At 39.9% G+C, this 16,031-nt stretch overlaps 1 protein-coding gene and 1 long non-coding RNA gene across 2 annotated transcripts in view; one reads left to right on the top strand and one right to left on the bottom strand.

The window, feature by feature from the left end:
- The window catches only part of LOC136427436 (glycine receptor subunit alphaZ1-like), a 33,686-nt gene that overhangs the window by 3,087 nt on the left and 14,568 nt on the right, over positions 1 to 16,031 (top strand). Inside the window, exons 2-5 of the mRNA XM_066416288.1 lie at positions 4,992 to 5,212; positions 10,683 to 10,890; positions 12,456 to 12,689; positions 13,283 to 13,350. Coding sequence (XP_066272385.1) covers positions 4,992 to 5,212; positions 10,683 to 10,890; positions 12,456 to 12,689; positions 13,283 to 13,350 — 731 coding nt within the window. The remainder of the gene's footprint in view (positions 1 to 4,991; positions 5,213 to 10,682; positions 10,891 to 12,455; positions 12,690 to 13,282; positions 13,351 to 16,031) is intronic.
- Positions 2,193 to 3,427, bottom strand: LOC136427441 (uncharacterized). Its single transcript, XR_010754429.1, has 2 exons — positions 3,363 to 3,427; positions 2,193 to 2,305 (listed from the first exon to the last, which is right to left on the bottom strand). It is a non-coding gene; the product is annotated as an uncharacterized lncRNA (long non-coding RNA).

Genomic DNA, 16,031 nt, shown 5'->3' with positions numbered 1-16,031 from the left:
GAACATAGTAACGGCGACAGGAAGCCAGTGTATGTACATAGTATAGTGGGTAATAATATGACAGATAGGTAAATGAGACCGTTTGGAAGAATGAAGAGGCCGATTCATTGAGTAGATTTCTGGGCTAACTGAACATTTTGAAGTATATCATGCCAATTAGACCCTAACTTGTCCTTAGACAATCGCAGGATGATAAATAGTAGCTTCGTGACTGAAAATGTGCCGAAGTAGTTTCGGCGGAAGGCCTTCTTGTTGGTTGAGAGTCTCTTGACCCTGTTCATGTAACAGAACTTGTCCATTGAAAATTGGCAACAAAAGACAGCAAATATTGCATAGGGACGCTCTGTACTGATGCTGCTATCTGCACATACACGTATGGTTCTGACTGTCTTGTAATAAATAATGTGGTTTTTGATGCTATTTTCGCACATCGATCAGAGTAGCGGAAATGTTTTTGTTTTTTAAATACAATTTATCGTTTTACTTCCAATGTCGAAAGAAAGTGGACTTTTCCCAATGTTTGTAAATGCGTGGGTCCTGGCCTGACATAACATAGTGTCTTAATATCGATTTTCATCATTATTGCTTTATTTCACAGGAACCAAATACATAGTATACGGAGCCTTTCCAAAAGACCTGTCCAATTTACATATAATACCATTGATTCTGATTCTTTAAAGGACGTCTGACAATTAGGATTTGAAGACAAGATTAAAACAATTCTATTTTCTGTGCCAGAATATTAGGCATGTAGAAATATGTGCCTGTATCATATATCAATGGCTGTTGCAAATGAAGCAATATCTATTTCAAATCGATTAGATAAAACGACGCCTGAAGTCTGACATCAAAAGAAATGTGGAAGACGTAAAAACAACAAACTTTACTTGTGCACAATTTGGTGCTGATATCATGAATCATCAAAAGATATACATGTTAAAATCATTTGTAACACAGTACCACCAAGGCTATTCTAAAACTATCGGTGTAGATTATTACATGTTGGTTAATGTAGCGTGTGGATTATTACAGGTTGGTTAATGTAGCGTGTGGATTATTACAGGTTGGTTACTGTAGCGTGTATATTATTACAGGTTGGTTACTGTAGCGTGTAGATCATTGTGGGTTAGTTAATGTAGTGTGACAGGTAGGGAGATGTCTCTTGGAAACGGACAAAGAGCCCACGTCACCCACCACTCCACCCCTTACTCGTTAGGTTCTAATCAATCCGAAAAAAGGAGACATGTGCCATGTTGCATTCAGTGGCACAAGAGTTCAGTATGTGATATATATTAGCACTTAGCATGGGCACATGATATACATGTTGATGATGATGATATGATAATAGTATCATATAACTAGAAAGGAAAAAGGCAACATTTGCAAGTAAATACAAGATGTTTGCCTTCACTTCACTATTGCTCTGTTTATTCTTCCATAATAGATAACGTTATATGGTGACCAGGCTCTGTCCTGCCACTTGCTGCATTTTATGTAAGGCCACACCATCTTGATTTTATGGATGGCATCCGCGCGCGCATTGATTTTCGCCTGTTCTCAAACAAGAGCTTTGCAAAAAGCTGGCGTTTCATCTACGTGGAAATTAACCTCCTTGGTTTATGAATTAGGTGACTGGTCTTACATGTCGTAAAGTCGTATTGTGCAATGGAGCGAAATGAATTTTCTTCATTATCTATGTTAATTGGGCCTTAATTTGATGTTCACCTTCACTGCATTGGTTTTCATTTCCACATATGCTACTGAACTGCCAAATATTGATAAGATCCGTTTACAGGTTGTCGAGTTATGCGGTACACATAATAACAGAAATGCATAAAAAGCCTGCTATAGCAATATCAACCCTCCTCATTCAGGTGTAGGAACTGAGAGGGTCATCATACTCGAGTATGTGTATTTGTATCTGTACAGTATATGTATGTGAATAGGAATAAATATCACAAGTGATTGTGACACACTATTAGTCAGAAAGTACAAATGCAGTCTGCTCAGTGGCAGGATAGTCTGCTAATGAGTACAAGTGCACAGTGTGCTTTGTGGCAGAAGTTAGTACAAATGCACAATCTGCTCGGTGGCAGAGGATTGTCTCGTAATGAGTTCAAGTTCACAGTCTGTTTAGTGGCAGGATAGTCTTGTAATGAGTACAGGTGTGTACAGAAGTAAAAGCAGTAATAGAAGATTGAGTAACATTTTTATTAGTGCGAATGGTTGTTCTAATTGACCGTAAAGTTTGATTTAGTAGGCTTTGGTCCAATTCTGTGGCAGCTGGGGACTGCAGCAGTCACAACTGAAAGAAAAAGCAAAAAAAAAGGTTAGACATCTGATGCCAACTGAACATATCTAATATTTCAAAATTGGCTTGAATTGATTGGAGCAAGGAGGTTGAAAATATAGAAGGGGTAGCTACTTGATTGGAGGTGCAAATTGTCACTGTGACAATGATACGATATCGTGCTGATACCTGTGTGTTCCTAACTTCCAAAGAGTCTAATCTGGTGAAACGGAGTCAAACTTGCATCAAAAATCCTGATCCCAACTGTAACACAAATGTTTTGCAATCTATCTCAAAGTATACCTGATCCTGGCAGTACCATTTTTAAAATAACTAATAAGTAATACTAGCTACGTCCAACGCTCATATTCTTGATCTACAGCGCTAGCCCTATGGTTGAAAAGCACAAAAAAATGAGAATCTAAGTTTACATACAGTATGTCAACACAATTTGTAAAATTACAATATTTACATACACCTATATCACCCAGCATAGTAGTATCACATACAATTCCTTAAATATAAAAAAAATAAATTCTTTCAGCAGTTCAGTAGTGGTTTGAAGAAGTACTGCAACATGATTACTAAAAGAACAGATCTTCCTACCTGTTTGAATGGATCTACTATAGTCTACTAAACTAAAGGAGGAAAGAAATGATTCACAAAGCATTTGGGAAAACGTGAGTGCATGAAGAAACAACACTATGCCCCCCTCCCCCAGCCACTAATTTGTTTACAAAAACACAGACACGAGGCTATCGTTTTGTGCAGAATACAGAGTAAAATAAGCCCCCAAATTACGTTGCAACAACACCAGAGGTCTTTCCCCTGGTCAGCGAGAGACCGTGTAAACAGCAGGCTAAATTATTTGACGACGCAAGTTTACTCCGTTTCGCTAATTATATGCACTGACTATAATCTGTACGGTAACTCGAACGAGTTATTTTTTTAATACCAGGGACGTCCTGGGTACATAATTCTCGATCTACATTTACCTGAATACACATACAGATGGACTAATGTTACCTATACGCAACTATAAGGCATATAAGATGAGATATCTATGTCCTACCTTAGCGTTTGTTCCAAAATGGTGGACCAAACTGTTCGAGAGCAGAATGGCGACATGGTGTTCTGTCGCCCTCTGGAGTGGTCACCAAACGCGAAGAACCAATTCAAATAACGCCAAATGAAATAAATAAGTTTAAAATCCCTTAATATCGTTGAATAGAAATAATAGTCAGAGATTTAATTACATTATAAAACATATTATAAATCTATCTATAAAAGTTTAATATGTAGATTCAATTAATGTACTCAGCTTTTTCCATTGATCAGTTGCAGCGTTTGCATGCGGTTACATGTGTGACGTGCAATTCTAGACTGTCTGATTTTCTTGCTCCTTTGCCATATAAGGCAGAGACTGAACAACAAATTTAGACGGTCTTGCCATATAAGGTCTTATTGTGTGCGACACAGTGTTGAACCAAGCAGCAAGCAGCAAGGTAGCAGGGTCTAGCGGAACGACTGCAAGGTAAAACTCATCTTATTGCGTTTCATCGCGAAGGCGATGAAACGCAAAAACAAAATTACCTCTCCGAGGCTCCACGGAACTCCGGAACTTGCCGACTTATATTGCCGCAAAAGGCCAGCATTGTGCCGGCTCGTAAAACTCGTTAAGTACTACCACAAAATATATGTCAGCATCAAAGTTCACAAGAAAACTGGGAGCGTAATTGTGGATTGTGCCATCGACGTTGGCAGGGGGTTTGTTGCGTTTGCACAGTTGTACGAGAGACTCGCGGTGGCCAAGACAATTTCAAAGACGTCCTATTCAGAGTGGCTCTCACACGTTTCTTTTGCAACGATGAGAGAGGAGTTTAGGCATTGGTATAGAGGTATCCAGCAGTGAGATTTGTAATTGTGAACCATGGAAATTGCTAAATATGGAGTTCAATGCCACGTATGTTGAAACTGCCTTTATGAGTATTGATATTGTCATTACAGTCATATATCATCCAGTCATTGGAGCAAATTACCTTCCACTAGTTTACTTCTTTGATCGTTCTTATCAATATATCAAACATCGATCACTTGAGCCGAGTCTGCTATGATGAACAAGACAATGTACCTCCTGCAAATAAAGACTTGTTGTTTGTTTGATACACTGTGTTCTGTGGTTCAATTCGCAATACCTGCTTTGTAGTCCTGTGGTTTAGCAGCAGGTTTTTTTTTGCTGGATTTTCCTTTTTTCCGCCCGCGCGCATTAGTTTTGGGGTCTCCAGAGGATGTGATCCATAAAATTAAGATGGTGTGGCCGAATCGAACATCACAGGCCAGGGTGTCTGTTACACACTCGGTAACCATGGTGACAGCCGCTGGTCATTGACCTTATTTGCTTGGAGAAGAAAAAGAAACGGTGTAGATCAATATATTTCCCTTCCATGAAGTTAAACAAGAATGCCTAAACGTTAGAAATTCCAGCAGATATGAAAACACATGCTCATCATGCTCATCCCATATCACATGTAGTATTTGTAGGGTAGATTAGTCTCAAAGAATGGTTGCTAGCGGAAGATGACACACGTTGTACATTGTACACTTGTTGTGCGATAAAGTTTACACATGTACATACTACATTGTACATCATTTACATCTTGACGCGAGGATTGGTAACACGGTTCACTGTCATTGCCTACAGACCAACCTTGTCAGCAAAGTGATGGCTGGAAGGCGTACGGCTCCTCGTCAATGTACCTCGTCGTTGACGAAGACAAGAAATTTGCGGAGGCCGAGAAAACGTGTCTGTCCAAGGGGGGACACCTTGCCATGGCAACTGATGATGCTGAGTTCCACCTGCTCATGCGGTTATCGGACGACGTTCTGGACAAAGACGTGTGGATCGGGGTTAAGAAACACCAGGTAAATGATGATGATGATGAAGGTTTTTTTTCCAGTATTCAGAGGTGAACAGACTAGCATGGTTCCAATGTTGGTCCCTGTACATTGATCCGACATTCACATTAACGAACTTGATTGAGACATTTCAAAAGTCTTCACTTTGCCTTTACTATGTTCAACAATAAATTTACGGTCTAAAAACAAAATGCTGCAACCATGTACTATTGATTTAATATTCATATCAAAGTTCAGAGTGAAAGAAAGACATCTACTTTCTATTGGACATTGTAGTTGCCTGGAGTTTAAAATTCCACCACTGGCCTCCCCCGTGGATGGTTTGTTGATCTAGTCTGTGTTTTCACAGCCGACTATCTTCTGCATGCACAAATTTCTCAATTGTCCATGTTGACAGCGATGTCGCCTTATACATGAAAGACATAGCGATACCATTGATATACAACTATCAATTCAGTTTGGTCCATACATGCTTTTGATATACATAAATGTATAACTTGGAGAGGGAAATTTTCATTAAGAACACTGAAAATTGCACCCAGTTCATACTAGGCTTCGCGTATCCGGATATATCTGGATTCAGGGCAGATCCGGATATATCCCTTTGCGTTCATACCAGGGTTAGTCGAATCCGGATCTGCATACTCCTGTCCAAAATTAGATCCGGATCTACACCGCTAGATGCCGCTTGGTAAAGTCAGACAGGTCAAAGGGTAGAATTGAGTAGAGACTAGAGTAGAGTAGAGTAGAGTAGAGTAGAGTAAAAATGTATGTAGTAGAGTAGGGAAGATTGTTTCGGCCAGGTAGTAACCCCGTATAAGTCCAGCGTCTGGCCGCACGGTCCAGGTCCTGGCCGCACGGTCTCAGCTCCTGGCCACACCCTGTACATCACAAACCACCACCCCCACCTGTGGGTCCGTGTACTGGTCCCCCACACCCTGTACATCACACACCACCACCCCACCCCTGTGGGTCCCACATGCATCTTCTGACCTCACGGAGCAGCTCCTGGCCGCACTACATCAAAAGCCGAAAATGTTACAAAGTTGCCCGTTTTGAGTAAATTGCGTCACGAAATTCAAAATATTATAGCGCAGTCTTCTTCTCTGACGGAGTTTGACGGCCCCAGACCCGCTACTTTTTGAGATTACCCCGTCCCTCCAGTCGTGCTACTATCCTGAATAGAGGGGATACATACATACAAGCTAGGTGGGGAGTGATCTGGCCGTTTTACAGAATACAAATAACGCGATGTTAAATCTTTGATACAGATAGCATTCTTGCCCGTTCTCACTAACTTTGTCCATTGCCCGGTTCTTCTCCTTGGGTCAATTAGGGCCTATGAGACTTCAGCGCTATTTTGCTGAAACAGTGCCGATATAAAAATTTTTCTCCACAGCAAGTAAATTTTATGGATGACATCTTCTGCAGACTCCATATTTAGTGCGCGCTGGCGAAGAAAAACAAGGCGGGCAAAAAAAAGACATCCACATTTTCCAACTTGAATACCATAAAGCATGTAAGAAGAATTGAAGCGATATAACACGGTATTACAAGTCAAATAACTAAATTATGGATTTAGAACCGGGTCTTATACAGACCCGGTTCTGAATCCTGCAAGACGGCAGAGACAAGGTTTCCGTATACTGGGCACGGGAGTCTCCTGAGTCATGAGGCAGACTGACGGTGACTACCTGTCGCTGGCTCTGCTCACTTTTCCTCAGCTGAAATTCTCTAGCTCTCCACTATTGTTGTCCTGACTGTCTGACCGAATTGCCGTGCCTTAGAAGTCACCCGTCTTTTCATTCTGTCTTCAACATACAGTAAGACAATGGTCTACTCGAACCGCATTTAGTTACTTCATCTGACCCTGTAATCGAATTTGTGAGTAGTTTACTTCATTCAAGAATAGCACATTGGATTACACGTTGTTGATAATAATGGCACAGCAATAACAGACTATATCCACTAAGTTTGGCATGAGAGCTGCACTGTGTCTTCCTGTAAGTTGATGACGACGAGCAATCTTATTACAGCTTGCGTATACAATAATTGTACAACGCATTTGTACGGAGTTTTCACCATTTTTACATGTGCAAATGCCTTTTTATGGCATCTAGAACGTTTTTGCGATAGAACTGACAGTAGTTTGCGACATATTGTACTACTTCAGGTATGTTGACTATTGCCGAAGGGTATCAAAATCAGGCGAAATCAATGCGCGCGCTGATGTCATCCATAAAATCTACATGCTATGGCCTTTGTACTTTTGGTCAAGACTCAGCTATAGGGAAATTCTGTTATGGTTAAACCAAATAGCTATTAATAATTCTCTTTAACAAGGGATTATACATGAAAAGTTACTTATTGTATTCTCGGCAAAACTGTCGTTGTGACCGAGGACGAAGCCGGTATTGTGATTATTCAAGATCCTTCAGCGCCGTTGTCAGCTCCGGTCATCGACCCCATTTTCCGCCATTCCACATCGAACGTCGGTACCATTATGCTAATTCCGCGGGGGTACCATTTTAGTTAGCTTCCTCAAATTACGTCTATATTTGATAAACACTTGACCAATGTTTATTAGGGTCAACAGTTATATGGCTTAATACGAATGAAAAGCTCTAATTGACCAAGGACGTTATCCCTATGTAATGTCCTTGGAATCATTACCCGTAGATTGTTATAATTGCCTGTGGAGGACGAATCTCAAGCTTTCTTGACACATACAGTACATGCACAAGGGTCAAATACATGAGAATCTTTTATCTATTTATTGGCGACGCCTCAGGGGCGAGCCAAATTGATATATATTGTGTGCAGTTTGTAAGAATTCTAGGAATTGCACAGGAATGTGAAAGTCTATGGGACGATAACTCAAGAATGCCTAGATGTATTGTCTTCATATTTTGTAGGTGGGTAGGTCTGTAGGAGACCTTTAAATGATTGGATTTTGGGCCCCCTAGCGACTTTCTATGGTACTGCAGGGGAACTTTCACTTTTCAGATCTCGTCTTCTGAACATGCTATGGTCATGATGTTTTAGTGGTGGATAGCTCTTTGTTGGGAAAATATGTCCTGTAGATTTGGACCCTCTAGTGGCTTATTTTGGAACTGCAGCAGCTGATTTTGTCTCAAACTTTGAAAGCAAATAACGCAAGAAGGGGCTGACGGATCATCATAATTTTTGCTGTGTAGATAGCTTTAGTGATGGTTTCTATAATAATATGCCCATCATGCAAATTCATATATGATTTGCATAATTAATGAGTAAAATTTATAAATCAGCTGCATTCCATGTAACTGAGAAAGAGATAAATATCGATAGATATCAATTATGAAAATTGATATTTAATTTGCATAATTAATGACAAAATACTATAAATCCATAGTGGTAAATGATGGGATTTTATTTTTGCACCATTTGGAAGTTAAGTAAATGTGGCCACTATTAGACACAAATCTTGCATATGAGGGCCTCATTTACATAATTTATGGGGAAATGGTACGATATCCTTTTTTGTGAAAACAAGATTTTCATACATTGGACAACTTGTATTGTTTGAGTAGAGAAGATGATCAACTGGTATGATTTATGCGAGGTCCTTATTTGCATGTGGGCTAAAAACGAAAACATTAACAAAGATCACCGTCGCCATGGCAACATCTTTTTATGTTGCCAATCTTGTTTTCATTTTGCCCCAAATCCCGAATGGTGGAATCTGTTAAGCAGCGACTTAACTTTTGGAGTTTATAACGTAGTGCTGCCATCTATCGACAGAGCCAACTGTCTGCCCCAATGGAAGAAATATCAGGCCTTCAAAAAAAAGAGCAATGCGTGGTCTGTAACGTTTTCTCCGCCTGTTTAACGCCGTGTGAACATGCATTTATACTGAAGTCTATAGTAAAGAATTGTGCTGGTGTTACCTATTGTCGTATTTGTCCTTCTACTGTACTAGTTTCTAGTGCTCTACCTGACGAGCATTGATAAAAAAAAACATAAATTGTCCAAAGTGTAAGCAGTCTACAGGCAAAAGATAGTAAAGGTATGTTTATTCTACTGCTTGCTTGACGCGGTTGAACAAAACCAGCCAGTTGTGTAGCCAATAGTGCGCAAGGCATGACGATGTTTTCACGTGCGAAAATGAAGTGTCGATGCGGGAGGTCGCTGGGTTTCATCATACCTTCCTCTCGAGCTCAAATCAGTAAGAGTTTCAAGCCAATTTCAGGCTTTGTATAAAGGAGAGTCACGACTAAAGGATAATAATTCTGTCGTTCTTTATCCCTCATGAGAGCTGGGTTTTGCATACTCGATATGTGAAAATGACCCAAAGTGGACGCTTGAACTGGTAGTGTACGATAATCTGTATCGCTACTTTAGGGGCCAGACCTCTCCCCGCCTAGCTCATGTGTAGTCTCCATATGTACTCTCCAAGCAGAGGTTGGTGGGAAGATTGTGACCTTTTTATCCACGGAGAGAGCCGACAGAAATCGGGGCACAGGATCTTCCCCACCAAACCTCTGCTTGGAGAGTAGCTTATATGTATCGCCTCTGCTCAGGGTAGTAGCACGACGGGAGGGACGGGGTAATATCAAAAAGTAGCTATAGCGGGTCTGGGGCTGTCAAATTAAACTCCGTCAGAGGACGGGTAAACATATCAACCGAGGACTGCGCCATAATATTTTGTATTTTGTGACGCACTTGAGATTCAGATCTGGATATCAGAAGCTGCACCAGATTCAGATCTGGATATCCGGATACGAGAAGCCTACTATGAACGGGGCCGGCGTTAGAGTTTGGAGACCTCATATCTTCACAGAACCGAACTCAAATTGTCACTATCGGTTTGTATCTAGCTGGTGCCTTACGCGGGAAGGGCTGCTTTACCGGATGTCCAAATTGATTTATAGAGAATTCAAATACAGTATAGAGAAACTCAAAGTAAATCAGTGCATAACTCAATTTAGAAATTATGTAAATTGCTTCATGTACCCATCTATTGATTGCTTGGTATGTCCTGTAGTTTGACTATGTCATCCCTAAATCTAGCAGCGCTTTCACTCAGGTCAGGCCTCTAGAAGTAGAAGCCTGGCCAACACCTCTAAGCCAGGAGAAGTGAGAACATCCTGATCCTGTTGATTGATGCATATGTGCTAACATTGACCAGTTATTGTCAGAGTGACAACTGTATGTTGCCATGGTGTTGGAGGCTGTGATGACAGGTTTCCATTGCGACATAATCCTGGGCTCCTATTGGAATGACTGTCATAGCGATAAAGAATCCGGAGCTTCCATTGGTGGTAGCCTGGAGTCCAGCCTTCTTAGCTTTAGTCCGCTACCCAAGCTCGACTCCAGGCTACATTGGTGGTTCTTGGAATGGGAATGGTTTTCTCAGGAGTTAGAGGTGTATGGCCACAAGCTGGACGCCAGTTTGGAAATGTGATCCTAGCGTAACACAGGCTAGTATCTCCTGCAGAATGAGAGTGGTGACAGCAGTGGCGGTGGAGAGCGTGATGAGGATGCTACACCTGTGTTAAGGCACTGCGATGATACTCCAGTGCCATTCTTATCATGGAAGGACGGACAACCGGACGGGTCGGGCAGATGCGTCAGAATAAAGAAGGGGGACGGATATGAGGTTAAAGACTGTTCGAACAATAACCGGTTCATCTGCGAGTGTGTCGGTAAGACCCATTAGCGTTATACGTCTTAGATAAATATTGAAATGATTAGCATTTGCTACCTGTTTATTACACCTACTTGGTTATCCGGATGGACTATGGAGATACTTCGTAATTCACTCGTTCTCATTTAAATGTACACATTTTGTAACTTCCGTTACCGTTTGAAGTAAGACGTTCCTGACATTAAGATTTGCCACACATAAGATGCCAAACTGTCGTTTTTATGACGACTCAAAACTTTTCTGGCTAGCGTTTATAAACGACAGTTTAGCATCTTATATGTGACATATCTATATGTCAGAAACGTCTTACTTCAAACGGTAACGGAAGTTACAAAATGTGTACATTTGAATGAGAACGAGCGAATTATCTCATAATTAATCGTCATACTTTATGGTATGTAGATAAGTTATCATTGACATAGTTAGATGCTAATTATGTAAATAAGGCGCTTTTTAATAACTTTTGAGGATATTTTGTAAATCCACTGTGTCTCATGATAGGACTTTTAAACACCTGGCATATGTAACTGAAAAAAAGAGAGTAATATTGATAGACATTGATTATGCAAATGAAGACCTAATTAAAATAATTGATGTGGAAACACTATAATACAATAGTGGTATACGTAAATAACAAGATGTTTGGACAACTTGTGTTACTTGCGTATCACAAGATCGTCAACTGATGATATTTGGAAATGATGACATTATTAGCATAGTCAATGAGAAACTTAATAATACATCAGTCGTAAAGGTTATTATCATTTGGCGAATGTATGAGGTCATGGAACTCTGGTTGATAACTTATGGTGTATCCAAAACTTCTGCAGTCATTTAACTCGTGAGACGTAGGCTTTAATGCGCTGTTTGAAAAATCAACTATGACCTTCGTTATGCTATGGTCCCATTTCCAAACTTTCGCGAGGCCCGGCCTGGCAGTTTGTGGTAACGAAAACTTATACTAAAAGACGACAAAAGACACAAAACGTAAAACATTACTCCGAACAATAAATTGTGTATTTTCTTTATATGTATTTCTTATTTATCATTTTCGCATTTTCAAACAGCCCGGCCGGGCCCCGGATTGGAAATGGTATCGTAGCATAAAGAAGGTTATGTTTTCGGGTACTTGTGTTTGTGTGTTTGTGAACAGCATAACGCGAGAAGTTTATGATATTTGGTTGGTAGGAGTTGGCAAAAGGAAGAAACGATTTGATTGTGGGCCTCTAGTGGTATTCTACGGTAATGCAGCGGAACTTCTGGTTTTGATATCTCGTATTCTGGATATGGTAGATCTTGGGGCAGAGAGTAAGTGGTTTATTTGGGGCCAAGTGACCTTCTTCGGAACTGCAGCGTTTTCTTTTGTTGGAAACTTTTAAAGAGGATAGTTCAAGCAGAATTGATGGATTGCCTTTTTATGATAGTGGATGAAGGTTTATGAATTTTGAATTGTGTTTTCTAGTGCACGGACTATAAAAAAACGAAGCATAACACAAATTTCACATCCAGATATCAGCACTTTGTTATCCTTTTATCATTCCGTTCAATCGGCATTTGTTTTAGGGAAAATACAAGAGGAGTCTATCTGTTATAAGCCTCCTACAACAACAGCACCACCGACAACAACCCCACGCCCTCCCACAACTACACCCATATCAGCAAAAGACATGGCTGCTGCGTTCGCCTCCGGTGGCATTGGTGTCACGGACTCCGCTAGCTGGGAAGACTTCCTGGAGTGGAAGAGTGGCGAGGCCCTGCCTCCTGGATACGACAAGAACGAGAGTCCTCGGAAAGATGGTAGAAAACAAACAAACAAACAAGCAAACAAACAAGCAAACAAACAAAGAAACAAAGAAACAAAGAAACAAAGAAACAAAGAAACAAAGAAACAAACAAAATAGACAAACAAACAGAATTGATGAGAAACGCATCCTGTATGCAGTGTTTGTTTGGATGCCCAGGTAGCTCAATTGGAAGCAGCCCACACTTGATCACACTTAGTTGGTAACTGGGAGACCCAGGTTCGAATCCGGGGAAGGGCATCCTGGTTGGAGCTGCATTCGTCTTTCGGAAGGGACGTAAATGGAATGCATGTTAAAAAAAGGCACTACAACAGCCTTGTTACCGAGATGGGTACCTACTGGTCTACTGCCTGCTTCAGATAAATATTTGTTTATAATAGCTTTGGTCAATGAAGTTCAAAGTAACGCTGTTTAGCCATAGTCGATGCTGTAGGGCTGTTGTGAATTAGGATTTTACCATGGTCAATACTGACCGACGGAGGCCATATATATAGAGGACAGAATCTGCTCTTATGTGATTTATGTTTCTATACTGTCTCGTATTGATATCAGTACGTAGTTAACTCTAACTCTGGTACCTCTTATCAGGTGCATGGATGGACGTTGCAACAGGCGTCTACATTAAACGAGTTGATTGGCTTTCAGAGGAGAGTGCGGTATGGTTCATCTTACTTCGGAGAATTCCTTTGCTTTTGTGTTGTTGATCCAATGGTAATGGACGAATATTAATTGTTAAGCTCGCCAGAATGACTGCATTCATATAAACGTATTTTGATCTATGAATTCTAAACTGGCCCCTTGAAGTAGATGGCGATAGCTGAGCGACCACAGAGCGACCACAATTGCATTTCATAATTTTCAGTATAACATTCGTTGAGCGATTTGTCAAATATTTGGTGCTCCCACAGGCGGTCGCTAGGGCCCCAATTCCACTAAACGGAGATCGAGCTGTGACGTCACTGCAACCTTAATTGAATTTGTGCAACCTTTGACTTCATAATTGAAATATCATGCAAAATGTAAAAGTATGACTGAAAAGACAACAAAACACACAAAGCGTAACAAGATTCGTTTTTATATTTCATCCGTTATATGGATGCAATATATTGTTTTCTCTCATGTTTCTTCTTCGCCTTCTTTTCCTGTCAAATCTTCAAATAGGTTCATCACTGTCATTTTTTGGCCAAATGACCTGAAATTGGGCACAAAGGTTGAGTGGGCAAATACCCCGGACGTTTTTTCCTTCTTTTTCTTGATATGGGGCTTTAAAATGATTTTATTGAGTTTTTTTGCCATATTCAGACCATAACTGAATATTTGGGCCTCCTGTGCTCTTTAATTACAGCTGAATGACCTGAAATTTGCTATGGGGGTAACGTTATATGACCAATTAACGTCCGATTTATTCAAAACGTTATTTATCTTTAAAAAAAAACACGCGGGCAGAGCCAAATGTTAAACCAATGGGCAGAAATATAAGCTCTTCTAACAAGAAAAATGCATGGTCTGTAAGTTTTCTCCGCCTGTTTAACGCTGTGCGAGCATGTATTTGTACTGGGGTATATGATGTAGAATTGTGCTAGGCTTACCCATTATCGTCCACTTCAGTCTTTTCCCTTCTGGCGCTATGCTCGAAGAACATAGACCAGAAAAAATGCACAGTAACTGTCGAAAGTAGTCTACAGACAAATGACAGTTAAGTCACTATGTTTGTCCCTCCGCTTGCCTGACGCGATGGAAGAAAACAATGTTTGTGTTGTGAATTTCCCCGACATCTGCAGCACGTGGCGTTCACGTGATAAACGCATGGCCATGATGCTATGCCGTGCAAAAATGTATCATCTGAGCGGGGGTCGCTAGGTTGTATCGAACCTTCCTAAAACTGGTAAGAGTTTCAAACCTAGAATCACCATAGATAGTCTGAATGTTAAAGAAAGGTTTAACGTCAGCTACGTTTAAAAGAAACTAGCTATCGTGTAAGTTAGAAAAACATGATGAAGTACGCGGTGTCGAATTACATATGAAATACGTCATGCATGACGCTTCCGTGCAACTTGTTGTTACTGGTTCAGGTGTTTATTCTGTTATGTCGCTGGACCTAAACTTGCATTGTTTTGTATAAAAGAGAGAGATGGCTAAGGATCATACTTATGGCGTTCTTTGTTGCTCATGAGAACAGGTTTTGGCATAATGCACCGCGACATGTGAACATGACCCAAAATGGACGTAAACTGCTAATGCACGTAAATAGGTCATGTTACTTTACATAGAACAAATGCTCAAAGAACTATGTTCGTATTTCTGGCATAAACCACTTCAAAATACGATTTTTTGATTGCCATACATGGTAACATTGTCAGGTGGACTAATTCGGTCAGCCAATGAGAGAGCACCTTACAAAACGCTCATGCATTTTTAAAACTGGATCTGATTGGTTGAAATAGTCAATCCAATTAGGAGCACTAACTCTTACCATAGAGATAAGCATTAGTGGTTAAAACAACTTCACTGCCTCCAGACTCCCGTCCTTGTGATGTAAATACTGTTTCATACTGAAGTTATGTTCAATTGAGAAGGTTCAAAATTTACGCCTGCATGAAGAAAACTTTTCTTGTCGTGTTTCTATCATAAATGTTATGGTTTATATTCCTCTCTGTATATATATATATATATATATATATATATATATATATATGTATATATATATATACATACATACATACATACATACATACATATATATATGTATGTATGTATGTATGTATGTATGTATGTATGTATATACATACATACATACATACATACATATATATATATATATATATATATATATATATATATATATATATATATATATATATATATATATATATATATATATATATACATATATATATATATATATATATATATATAGCGATGGCTTGTTTTCTTGTTTTCGCTAAGAGTACACCAAGAGTACACAAATGCTCATCTCCCTGCAAGTGGTTGTTTTTTTTGTAATTGTGGTATCACTGGTACTGTATGTGTCAGTATTACAGTATGGAAAAAGCATCAGAAATTTACAGTGTGTCCAGCATATTTTTTTTGCACAACTTGAGTTGGTTCCGAAGAGCTGTCCGCTGCGTAATTCAAAATCTTATGGACCACAGATTGCGGAAATTCTTCCGCAGAAGAAATCTTTGGCAAGGTTGTAGTTGTTTACATTCTGAAATTTGTATGATATTTGTTGGTCCATTCGCCGCTGGAAGAGTCCATTCTTGTATGCTGGGAAGATTTGTTAAAATTCGATTCTGGACTTGGGTTGAAAAAAGTCAATTTTTTGTGAATGTGGGGA

This window comes from Branchiostoma lanceolatum, chromosome 2, assembly GCF_035083965.1.
Source record: "Branchiostoma lanceolatum isolate klBraLanc5 chromosome 2, klBraLanc5.hap2, whole genome shotgun sequence".
In the NCBI taxonomy this organism is placed as follows: Eukaryota; Metazoa; Chordata; class Leptocardii; order Amphioxiformes; family Branchiostomatidae; genus Branchiostoma; species Branchiostoma lanceolatum.
The sequence above is the reverse complement of the archived record's forward strand: the minus strand, read 5'-3'. Positions and strand labels throughout refer to the sequence as shown.